General features: G+C 37.5%; 1 protein-coding gene across 3 annotated transcripts in view; it reads left to right on the top strand.

The window, feature by feature from the left end:
- The window catches only part of kiz (kizuna centrosomal protein), a 28,461-nt gene extending 18,960 nt beyond the window's left edge, over positions 1-9,501 (top strand). For all 3 annotated transcript variants that reach the window (XM_059520863.1, XM_059520862.1, XM_059520861.1), the window contains 2 exons: positions 6,210-6,253; positions 7,376-9,501. In XM_059520863.1, coding sequence (XP_059376846.1) covers positions 6,210-6,253; positions 7,376-7,549 — 218 coding nt within the window. In that variant the 3' untranslated portion in view covers positions 7,550-9,501. The remainder of the gene's footprint in view (positions 1-6,209; positions 6,254-7,375) is intronic.
- Positions 9,502-13,542: the final 4,041 nt, after the last annotated feature.

Raw genomic sequence — 13,542 nt, 5'->3', positions numbered from 1 at the left:
ATTTATATATATATATATATATATATATATATATATATATGTGTGTGTATTTAAGAATTACAATTTTTTCCATTTGTCCTCTTTTAATAAAAAAGCAATAAGTGTTTGTCCTTGAAACACTGTTAGCATCATTAACGCGAGTTCACGTGGGAGGCATCAGTCAAGCTGTATTTCCATTCAGAGCTTCCTCTCTTATCATCGGCATTATTTGATTGCTTCAGTAAATCAGGACTTTGAATGATGAAAAAGGATCTTGAGGGTACAGTGTTTAGGTTTTCACATCAACACAAGTTCACACAATCAGCTAAGACACGCAGCCCTCCCAGCAGCACCTCTCTTCATAAATCCATTAGGGGAGGTAATGGATGGGTAAACCTGGAGAAGAGTAATCGTCTCTGATTTCACATGCTTTTCCGAGCATCACGCTGACACAAGGGACGAAGGAAGAGTCTCCCTCCCTGTCTTTTTCCCCCCTCTTACTCCTCTTCTCTCTTCTGCCCAGTCTTTATGCCCACTCTTTGCCCACCTCCCCTCGCGCTCTCTCGGCTAGTTTACACTATTTGCAGAGGAAAGGGTATAATGATCACACTCTGATAGAGCTCTCTGATGGATGCCACAGTCTGCCCAATGAATGGCCTCATTAATAAACATAAGCTGTCTCTAGTGCGAGATGCTCCCTCATCATCCCAGAGATCATCCCAGAACCTCACAGAGAGAACCCTGGCGGAGACTCCACATCGCTTCTGGTAAAGCTCACTGCAAAGATGAAGGATATCACTGCTACATTTGCTTTGCTTTCAGGTAAAATATTTAGTGGCACTTTTTTTTTTTTGCTGTGTTGAACAATTCCTCTTCTGCCAGTCACTTCTTGCGCTTTATTGCCTCTACAAGTACCCTGCACTCGAGCACCAGTAGAACACTACATGTGCTGTTCCCCCGTCCTCTCGTCTTTCTCGCTCTCTCGTCTCCGTCACTTACTGCTATCATTCTGTCACCGAGCCGATGGGCACATTAAAAGACCTTCTGGTTCGAACCAAAACTCCCGACAAAATAGTAATAAAGCAAAATAAAATAAATCAAGTGCCTCTCTTTCTTAGCCATAATTATGATTTTTGCGCTTAAGCTGAGACCGTAGCTGAAGAATTGGAGTTTAAAGCAGGCGCTTTGGTGCAAAAAAATGCATTTATGGGCCTTTGTGCACCTCCTCATTATGTGTGGGGCTGATTCATTAAGTAATTGGTTTGCAGTTGTTTACATGAGTATTAAGGCCCCCTATTCAGCAGTCTTTGAGAGATACATTGTGCAAATGTTGCATGTTATGAATGCCCAATGAGAGGCGGGGGGCCAGGCCTATTGGCCAAACACTGCGCTGGGCTGAAAAGACCAGAGAAAAGCGTCAGGCACTGCTTTGCATAGCAATGACTCACCCATAATAAGCTTTCCAGATTAAATACATGCAGTCCATACAAGATGCAAAGAGATACTCTTAACACATTTATGTGTGTTCATTTCACTATTATAGCACTGAAGAGAATTGGGGTCTTTCATACCCACCCCCGTTTTTTTTTTTTCTTAATTCCCTTCCCTGTGCTCTCGTCAGCGTGCCGTTTTTACTGCAAAATACTTTTAACGAACACAGCGTTTTATTGTGTTATAACTCAGAGGCTTGTGGACGGACCAGGCGGTATTTGTTACGCCTGTGTGCCGCAGTGATTCAGGAAGGAGAGCGCTGGAGTAAGCAGCTGCACTCCATGTAAAGACCTCTTGTTCCTGCGCTTTGTTTAAGGCTGCATGCCACAGCTTCCTCCTCTTCAGCCACTATTGTGTCCTCTGCTACTGCAGGCATGTTGCGCAGATCTCGCTCGCTTGCTATTTATTAATGTCCCACTCTGTTGCTGAAAAATAAAAGGTTAGGATTAGTAGTTGGTTTGTATAACATCTTAACCAATATTTCATCAGTTTCTCACATTGAGGAAAACAAATGCTTGTGTAACTCCAGCAGGATGGTTAAAGTGTAAAAGGTCTTTTGCACACCCTTGTAGGAGTTTTTGTAGTTTGACAAATTTGCACTTTAATTGTTTGTGTCATCGAGATACTACTACTATTTTTTTTCTATATTGTTTTAATTAATTTTTATTTCAGCTTTAAAATGAGAAATATTGCAATGAGAAATACAAATCTGCCAAATAACTAAAATTATTATTTTGGAATATTTTCTTTTATTCCAGAGTTATCATTACAGTTATTGATTGATTTTGTCTCTTTTTATGGTTTTGGTCATCTACACTAGCAGTGGTGAGTGTGTCTTCAGCTGTGCACCAGTGAATGCTCGTGTGCGGGCGCTGGTGGGTGTTACGGGGGTAGCACTAAACAGCAGTAGCCAGTGGGGGTCACTCTCTTTCTTTGTGCCTCTCTATGTCCACCTCCTTTTGTCTACTAAAAAAAGAGTATCCTCTGTACGCATAACAACATTTAATTCACTGAGCCAAAAATGACACTTTCTTTATTTCAGAGGTGAGGTCTTCATTTTGTTGTATTAAATTAATACCAAAGTTAAAAGGGGTGGGGTTGGGGGGGGGGGATAAATGCAGTGACCCAGTTTCCTTGAGGTGCTGTCTGTGTATACACAACCACAAATAAATAGAAAAACCCCCTGCCTGTTCTCCTGCGGTTCTGGCTCTTGTCCAGCAGAGGGAACTCATATTTAGCCCAGCCGTTGGTACTGTGACAGTGGCAGCGGGTGACAAGTAGAGGGCGCTCTCTCTGCTGCTCTGAATCATTACCTCACTCCAGAGCTCTTGGCTCTTTCAGGGGTCTATCAACGGTAAATCAGTGCTGCTGTAGGTCACAGCTGGGACCGGTGTAGGAGGTGCTACTGCTACCTTCACAAACACGAGTTCTATTAGCATATGTGTGGAGGCGTATAGATGTTTATATTCATATGCTATATTCTCATGATAGGTATAGTTCCTTTTATATGTATAGACTGAAAAATAAAATTGTTGTAGAAACAGTTTGCACTCAAATTGCTATTATTTACAATGAATTGTCAAGTAACACTAAATTAAACAGGGAATTAAGTGGACAGTATTTTCCTGTAAAATATGTTGCAACATCATAATCAACTATATCTATCTATCTGTCTATCTATCTATTCATCTATCCATCCATCCATCCATCCAATCGATAAATTACTAAGTTAGTTTTTTTTTTTTATATATAAGTGAGTATCTGCGAGCTTTGACATGACACGCATACATTTTGTTTTACTTTATAAACAGACTATTTCAAAAGGAACAATATCACAATGATACACTTTCATCAAATGTAATCGCAGAGCTATAATCGTATGTGATCACAGGTATTATGAAAATAACTTGGCCCAGACAACAAACGCAGACTAACTGCAGTCTATTTACATGAAGCATATTGCTGCATAGGATGCCGAGAGACGTCTTTTATTCATAGCTCATAGATATCATAACAACAACCCACACACCCCATATATTAATGTATCAAATGCTTGCCTAAAAACGCACTGGGGCACTTTTCATCAAATATCGCAAATACATCCAAATGCTCAAAACAACGTGGAACAGAGGGAGAGCGGAAAAAGTAAACGCCGGAGCGGAGGGAAATAGAGAGAGGTTGCCGTCAAAGCAGTAATTTGCATCATTTTACACATTACATTCACCTCTGTGTATGAGACGCAGCCAAACAGTGGCCAGCCCTGTCTTACATATTCAGATTCGTTGCCTCAATTAAGTGAACCTCAGTGCAAGATGAACTGGCATAAATGTTTATGGAAATGGAATATTAGATTGGAGGGTCAGTGGCATTCACAGCTCTCTATGATAATAGTGTCTTGAAATCAGACTCGTCACTGTCTGAAGTGGCCCAGCTGATAGAGCATTCCCATGGCAAGCAAGTTATATAAAAGAATAGCCCTATTTACCCACCCAAACAGGTATTTATTATTGAGCTCATCATGACTAAAGGGGGAAAAAGCCCTCAAATTTTGCTTTAGCGTTCACTGCTGGGAAAGAGAAAGGCCTCCCTGTTTTCAGCTTTCAATTTGAACGGGAGATGGAAAATTGGACACAAGATGTTTGTTTGTTAAAATGTTCATTTCTGTAGACAGTTTAGTATTTAATTTTCATACATCCCATAAAGCATTTTTAAGCATGACCCATCAATGTAATCATTATTCAAAAAATGTCCTTTATGTCTCTTAAGCAATTCCTGTAGTGTCAGCCTATATACTAGGACATGACAAGACGTACTCCTGGATTACAAAATAAATCAAATGGATAATATGCAATAATTTAACTACCATTTGTGGTCAAAAATATATTTTTAAAGTCATTTTTATTATTTTGAATTGTCTATACATCAAAGTATTCCGAAAAATGTTTGAAACATTATAACTGTATTCAACATTGATAATAGCAAGAAGAAATGTTTCATAAGCAGCAAATCAGCATATTAAAATGATTTCTGAAGGATCGTGTGACACTTGATCCTTCAGATGCTGAAAATTTAGCTTTGCCATCACAGAAATAAAATATGGTACAATAAAAATTTGTTCTTTTAAATTGTAGTAATATTTCACAAAAGTACTGTTTTTGCTGTATTATATGTTGTATCTAATAAATGCAGTAGTGGTAACTTTTGAAAACAAGGTGAGGAATAATGTACAGTCAGTCTGTCCATGTACAATGCAGCTGATTACCAAATAAAAAAAAAATGTAAATGCAACAAGAATGTGAACTCTACCAAAATTATATTGTTAGTCAGTATACAAAAAACAACAACAACACAGAGCTTAACAATAAATAAAATGACTATACTATAACAAATTATGCTACACAAAAGTATTTCTAATACTCATGATATGTGTTTTGAATGTGCTCCAATCATGCTGTCTATGCACCAAAGATCTCAAATATCTCCAAATATCCGTTGATCACATTTAATAAAGACTGTGCTCAGTCCACCTTAAAGAGCAATTTTGAGCAAGAGGATGATTACTATCTGCATTGTTGTGCTTTACAAGACTGCACCCTTAACAGTATGTTTTTTCGACCTTCGCTTTCTAAAATCATCAAAGTAACATTTACGATCGGTCTACTATTTATTGTAAACGTTGATGAAAAAGAATTCCGCTGCCAGTATCTGTTTCAGAAAGGTTTTTCACGGGCTGCATCTCAGTCAGGTTCTTTGACCCTGGGAGTGAATGCATCTGTGCTACTTTTTGTATCTGTCTACTGTAACTTTGATGCTCTGTGTTTGATGAGTTTGGAGTTGTATTCTTATTGAGCCAGAGGTGATTTATGTAACTTGTTCGTTCTGACCCTGATCATAGCATCTGCATGCATGCATCAATAGAATTGATGAAATTTCGTGCTTTGTGCAGAGATGCTCTGGAAACAAAAGAGCCAAGCTGAATTATATGAGAGCCAGCCTAATTGAGTTCAACTACATTTTTACAGCTCCTTTGGTCAGTGTCAAGGTTGTGCACACGTGACTGAATTTGCCGTTGGGTCGTGGGGGTACACGTAAATACACATACAACCGGTGTTTGGTTTACTCATCCAAATGCATTAAAGGGAAACTCGTGTTCCCAGAATCCTTTAAAGTACATGGACGTAAAAACGTAATCAATGATATGGATGTATGAAGACATGGATGGTGAGGACGAGGGTGAAGATGAAGATGTCATTGTTGATCTGAATAGCCCTGTGCTGATGTAAATGAAGAAGGAAGCCTGTATGAAAAGTAGCGTGAGCTTTTGCATATGCATCAATGCAGATCAAAGGCTTGTCAGGGGTCATGCATTTACATAGAGATATCAGTGATGCTATGGGAACCTGGGAACCCAGCAACCCGGCGCTCACTCCTCTTATGAATAGAGCGCCTTGACCGGGTCCTTCAGCTCCATTAGAAAAGAAGTCAAGGAAGTTTATTTGGCCACTTGCCCCATCCGAGGGGAAATGATGTTCTTTAGGGTTTGGTTAGGTACCTTTGAAAGAAAAGATGGCATTTTTGGTAAGAGTTGAAGGCTTCCTGGAGTATTCTGTGTGTTGCTGCTGCACCGATTGCATGAGATTTTTTTATTTTAGCTTTTATGTTGTGAAACAAAATGTTATTGTTATTACAAATGTGTAGTCTTATCTCTCTCGGTCTTTTTTTTTTTTCATTTCTCACAGGAAGACTGCAGAAAATAAAGCTTTCTCTGCTGTCCAGTCAAAGGGTAAGACAAATGAAAGGAGTATTGAAACGTTTTAAATGCAGCTGCCAGCACATTGTTCAGATATATCTTTATTTTAATGCTTACAATCCACAATAAGATACACTACTACTCGTGAACTGATTACTGCACTGCCTACATTTTGTGAGTTCACTACCAGTCAAAAGTTTGCAATAGTTATGCTTACTAAGACTGCACAATCCAATATACAATAAAAACAGCAATACTGTGAAATATTATACAAATTTCAGATGTTTTCAAATGTAATGTATGCCTGTTGATGGTAAAGCTGGATTTTCAGCAGCTATTATTCTTTAATGTCATCTTCAGAAAACATTATTAATTATATTTCTTATTAATATCAATATTGAAAGAGTTGTTGCAGGTTAATAATAATATATATAGAGAGAGAGAGAGCATTGTGTTAACATGCGCAAGGTTGTGGGTTCGATTCCCCGGGAACACATGATAGGTAAAAATTGTTAGCCTGAATGCACTGTAAGTCGCTTTGGATAAAAGCGTCTGCTAAATGCATTAATTTAATTTTATATATATATATATATATATATATATATATATATATATATATATATATATACATATTAAATATGTAGTATTATATATACATACATTATATGTGATACTTTTATCTCAAAGTTCTTTAATGAATAGGTAAGGTCAAATAAATAGCTTATTATTTATTTTTTATTTTTTTGGTTCTTTTTTTTTACACTTCCATTCAAAGGTTTGAAGTATCACAGTTTCCAAAATATATTAAGCAGCACTACTTTTGTCAACACTGATGATGATGATAATAAGAAATGTTTCTTGAGCAGCAAGCACTGAAAATTGGAATTTACTGATTTGATCACAGCTATAAATTACATTTTAAAGTAGATTACAATAGAAAACAGACATTGAGAAAAGAAAAAAAATCTTAGTAGTGTGTCTTTTTACTATGTGTGTTACCTATATTTTGGTCTTTATATTTTGTATCATTTATTTAATTCTTTGGAATTATTTACTTTTTTACTTTTTATTTTCTATCATTCCTATGGGCAAATTCATCTCTGCCCCCTTACTGTAACAGATGTTAATGGTGTACATATATATTTTTGCTTGCAGCATTTTGGGGAGAATCAGATGACAGCAATTCAGAGATCGAAATGGCCTTGCGTCCTCAGTCCCGCAACACCAGCAGCCATGACTTTGATGATTTCTATGATTAACGTTTCTCTTTTGAGTGTTCACACTGTCAAGTTTTTATTGTTGTTGTTGTTTGTTTCATTGAGCGGTTAATATGTTTGAAAGAGATGCCTTTATACGATGGCAAAACAAACAAAAATCTTCACTGAGGAATGAGTGCGACATTCCACGAAAACAAAAAAAGAGCCATCTTCTTTATTGTGGCCAAAGACTGTGAAGGGTTTTCAAAACATGTCGGTGTTAACCCTGCTTGAATCTCTTTAGCTGAACAACACTTGGACCTGGTTGAAATAGATTAAACTTGGTTTTTAAAGTGATTCCTTTGCACTGTGTTGAATATTACGCATTTTAGATGCTGCAGGTATCTGGCAGTGAGTTGGAGTGGAATGCTCTGAGTCAACTCCTATGAAAAGCCAGTGCACAATGGCCACTCTGCATGCTGCTGAAACACCTTTGAACTCACTCAAGTACCCCTGGCCCATTTAGGAGGACAAAATGCGTTGTGCTCATCTCAATATAGAAACAAACGCTCTCTGTATTTGTGGCGGTAGAAAAGCGGTTTCATCAGCCGAGCGCGACGCGAGCGTCTCCCTTACCGACGATATGCATGCTGCAAAATCCGCTTCTCTAAAAAAGGCACATATTTTTATGCTCTCTGACTGATTCTTGGGGGATGTCAAGGTAGTTTTTTTATATTTTGCATCATAGGCTGTGTTAGTGTACAAAGCATGTGACGTGCTGGCTTCGATTCATTGTTATAATATGTCTCTCTAATGGTTATTTTTAGACTCCACATGATAGTTAAAATTACAGATAATTATGATAAGGCATTGAAAAGAGCACTGATCAAACAGCAATATCATTACAGTAATAACGGCTATTTTTCCAAAACAGTCAATCAGTGATAACGACAGTAACCCTTTTTCTAATGGACCTGAAAATAACATTGCAAACTAAAATTGCTGTGCACGGATTTCCAGAACTGTTTCCCAGCCATCAATAATCTACATCGCCTGTGACAGAGGATTGTCATTTTGTCTGTGACTCCGGGTTCATTTGGTTTCATCATATTTAACATGCACGGAGGCATGTTATCCTGTAATGATACCAAACCTGCAGCATTCTATCCATCAGTATGATTCCATTAGTTGGCTTTTAAGTAACTTTATGAGGCCGAACCTGCTAGAGTAGGACTCCAAACTCATTAGCCATAATGGCTGCAGCCAGCCTTGACCCGCACGTGTTGAAACGCGCCTGCATAATTTGGAGATTGCTAAAAAGCTCCCCTCACATAATATCTGTGTTAAGGATCATGTCAACAGATACTTGTGTGATGGAGGAAGCTCTGTGAGAGAGTTACATTGCGTCGGCCCGTAACAACACCATAAACGCTTTTTAAAGGAACTGCCTTCCGGGCGCTACTTCCCACGGACGTGCTAATAAAAAAAAAAGTCGAACCCAGAGTGCGACTTGCAAATGATGTCACTTCAAAACAGAGAAAATGTTTTGCTTTTGATTTCTTTTGAAAGAATGTGTGTGCGACGCCACTTTATAAGCGGTCTCCCAGCAGGGAAGGTCATTAAATCATTCAGATTCCAAGGCATTCACGGTTTAAATCATCTGTTTAATGGCGTATAGTGCCTGATTTCAAGGCTCAGTTAGGATGTCTGTTGCTGGATCTCCTTTCATCTGATGAATAAGATCAGTCCGATCTACATATTAAAGTCTTTTCTTATTTTATTAAGAAAGTGTGTTTTTATCAAGCTGTTATCAGTGTTATGCATGGTATGTGTACAACATCAAGTCATGTGGCACATTTCAAAGCCACTTTTATAACTCATGCCCTACAAAACTGCTTTCTTTTTTCAAATGTATATAATGATTGTTATTAGTATTTACAATATTTTAGTATTACTTGAAAAAGGCTGTGCTACTTAATTAAGTGTGGAGTCTCTGATAAACAGTTTTAATAAATGTCTTTACAGCCACTTTGATTCATTTAATGCATCCTTGCCGAATAAAAGTATCCTTCAAAAAAAAAAAAAGTTCATAGATATATTCATTCACAAGGTGTTCAAAACATTATTTTATCATATATTCATTTAGCTTCAAATGTGAAGATGATTTTGTTCAAGGTCTCAGTTATTATAATGAACTTTTTTTTTCTCTTCAGTTCACTGTAAACTGTCAGCGTGTTTAATGGAGACTTTGTTAGAAGGTTGAATCTAAGTTGAATTAGTGGTTCAGTTCTTCATGGCACTGCATGGGCACCTAAGCTAAACTTGCGTTTTGGCGATTAATGATATGCAGCGAAGGCCAGAGATGTGTTTTTGTATCGGGAACAATCTCAGACAATAAAAGAAAAGAAGACCTAGATGAAAGCAAGTAGGGAAGTTAAACACTCTCATTAACAATGATATGCCAGCATTGTGCGATTTGCATATTGCGTGTTTGTGTAATTTATTCACACTTATTCAACAAGTTGAAGTTTCAAGTGTGTCCCTCCCACTCTCCCCGTATTCACTTTTATTTTTATCAGGGAATAATGATTTAAAACAAGGTCATTTGATCTTCTGTTTCAATAGACCTTAATGAAATATTCATTTACTCGCCTGTGGTTTCTCTGACAGCGGATTCTGAGGATGTTCAACGAAGACACAAAGGCCATGCTTTTCATCATTCAAGCCCACCTTTCACGTTTTGATTCATACAGATATAGTTTACCTGTTTTGTTCGTGTCCATGCAAAATCCCTTTTATAATATGGAAATAGGGCTTGTGGGTTGGGGGAATGTGGGCTGTGCACAGTATTCAGAGTCTTTTGATTGTAAACACTAAATGTAGTTCAGTGTTTTAGATGAAAAACACTTCTACATGAACAATCTTTAGTGCGAAATGTATGTCATTGCCTCATGAAATCACTTTGCATCTGACAGTAGTCTTATTTCTTGGACCGTGTTGTACAGTGTTGCATGTTTCTACTGTATAAGCAGCCTTCAGAGCCGGGAGGATTACTTACAAATTGTAATCCATTACTGATTCCAAATGACATGACAAAAATTGTAGTTGGTAACGTAGTCCGTTACAGTACACGTATTCGTTACTAAAATCAGACTACTTTTAGATTACTTTTGACCTGTCTCATTTTTCTCATTGATTTAAATAGGATCATCTCGTACCATATCAACATAAACATTTTTGAAATCCAAAAATCTAACTTGTAATATTCATTCAAAACCTGTTTTTGTGCTTTTTTTAGGGTTGTGTCATTTCACAATGCAAGAGACCTGGTCCTGAATGAAAATGAAAATGTCAGTGCTGTAATAAACCTTTATTCATCATGCAGCATAGTGTGTAATGACTCGTCATCCTCTCCTCCTTGAATGTACATTGTGAACAATTGTGGTTACCATATGAGATACAATAACACGTTTCAGTGCCCTATTTGGACCCTGGCATTTAAGTAATACATACAAAATAATCAAACCAGTTTACAAATTACACGTATACCAAACTATTTTTTTATCAACCTTTATGATCAGATTTGCTATAAATTTGTAATGAATGACAACAGATGTAAATCTGTGTAAAGTTTTACATTATCTGCATTAACTTCACAGTAACTAAAGTACAAAAAACTAAACAAAACAAAAAAACGTACATTTATGGTTAAAAACATAACCTTAACTTACTGTTAAACTATGAACAATTTTCATTTTTATTACTTGTTTACTTTTTTAATACGTAAAAAAAAAAAAAAAAAAAAAATTCCAGTGTATGCATATGGTCGCTGTGATTTGGCAAGTAAGACATGTTCCTGGATCAACATCTTTTGATGATCCTGTATCAACATTATTGTCCAAAAATATAGACTTAACCCAATCCCTACCCCTAAACCTAACCCTACCCATAATTTATTCCTAAAATCAGAGAGAAATGATAGCTGATTAACAAGGGTGTAGAAGCACCTAACTCTGACTGTAAGCCTAAAACTGACATTTCCTGAAAAGTTGTATCTCCGTTCTGATTGGTTGATTCATATAAGGCTCCTGCGAAAATGTATTTTGTACACAAAGAACATTTTTGTACAGATCTGATGTACAGCTACATGTAGTAATTTGTAACACTAGACTTCAATGTTCAAGGTGAGCTAGTCAACATATAGACGAGAGCGCACAGCATTGTAGGGAGAAGAACCCTCAGCATCGCTTTAGACCATTGGGCCCTTCCATCTAATGCACAAAATCAAATTATAATTAACCACATTTAAGTTGGAGCAGCAAGTCCCTCCTTATAGGTTTCCTGTGATCTCTGCCTCTTTTTTCTGCTTCATGCCCATGGAGTAATTAATATGGTAAGACATCATGTTCGGTGAATTCCTTTGAGACGGGTTTGCAAAAGCTGTTTAAGCCGAGAGGCTGAATTAGTATTCATGCAGATTTTCTCACTTCTAGTCCCCTCTCCCATTGGGACCGAGGACTAGATTGGGTAGACAGACAACGTTCATCCTTGATTATGTGAGCGGAATGCCACCCGGCTGCACGAGTGGAGCGAGAAAAGGGCCATTCCTTGGGCAGCAAATCAATTTCTGTGATCTGCTAAATGGAACAACAACAGTGTGATACTTTAACCCCACATATCAGGGCACGGAAATGAATAAATAAAGGTGCATGCTGAGTTAGGATGATTACTGGCCATTACCTATAGTCTGGGTTTCTCCATCAGTTATCAACCATTTAGGGTGAAATTTTACATATGCCATGATTGTGCAGTGGCATTAATGTGCTGGTCATATCTCAATTAGCATGACTTCAAATTCAGCTATTATTCAGAGCTACTGTAAAACAGCCAGTCGGGTTTTGTTTTTTGCTGATAATTGGCACTGAATATCCTTCTTTTTCCCTGAACAGCCAATGAGTGCCGCTTCTGTTGAACCATTCCTGTCTCCACAGGAACCCATGTTAATACTTGGCAAAAAGAGCCACTTAATTATTTAAAAGGATTATAGATTACGGTTTCACCTTTTTAACTTTAGTTATTGTGTAATGTGGCTGTTTGAGCATAAACAATATCTGCAAAGTTAAGACGCTCAATCTTCAGTGCAAAGGGAGAAATTTAGTTTTTTAAGGCTTACAACAAAAGGCTGGTAAGGACTACAACAAGATATTTTCAGGATTAGTGACATCACAAACCCTGAAATTTACATAAACCCTGCCCCCAGGAACATGCAACAGAGGGAGTGGGGCCATGTTGGACTACTTTAGAGATTGCAGGGCCTCTTTGTTCGGTCTTCCTAGGATCACTGGACTTAGGGAGCAATGGTTAAAATTAATTTTTAACATGGTTCCTGAAAATTATAATTCAAATTCTCTGTGCTGCACATTTTATGGAGAACAGCTTCCTCAATCTATATGAGTTCAAAATAACTCAATCAAAAGATAACATAAACAGCAGCAGCATTTAAAAATAACAGCATATCTAAAAAGTGAGACAACTACAAATAAATAAAAAAATAATAAATAAATAATAATAAATCATACCATTTTTAAATGCCCTGTGAGAGTGATGCTTGCACATTTTGCTGGATCCTCTTCAGTAATATTCTCTGGTCCTGACTCAGGTTTAAATTGATAAGGCAATAATGAAGCTATTGTTTACAATACACTGTGCATGCAACTACACATTATGGAAAGAGCACTGTTGCCAAATCCACAGTTTTCCCGCGGTATTGGGCTGCTTTAACACTGTTGTCAAGAGTTGTTTTTCATGTCAGTGGTTTGAAAAATGATCCCAGTAATTTTTCCCGAGATTGGGCTAGTTTTGGGCTAGTTTTGAGTAGCGATTGGGCGGGTTTTGTTTTAAAAAACCTGGCAACCCTGGGAGAGAGGCAGGACAGATCCAGACAATGTCCACTAGTGAATCACAACACACTGGGCCAGCTAACCAATCTGGGCCCATTGCGAATTTCTAAGGGAGGAACCAGGAAGTTAACAAACCTTTTTTTTTTGAAGAAGAAGAAGAAGGAGAAGAAGAATAGAAAAGCAGTGTTGAATGAAGATAAAATATGTGACAAATAATGTGATTTTT

Source organism: Carassius carassius, chromosome 32 (genome assembly GCF_963082965.1).
Source record: "Carassius carassius chromosome 32, fCarCar2.1, whole genome shotgun sequence".
NCBI lineage: Eukaryota > Metazoa > Chordata > Actinopteri > Cypriniformes > Cyprinidae > Carassius > Carassius carassius.
This window is presented reverse-complemented; position numbering and strand designations above follow the sequence as displayed.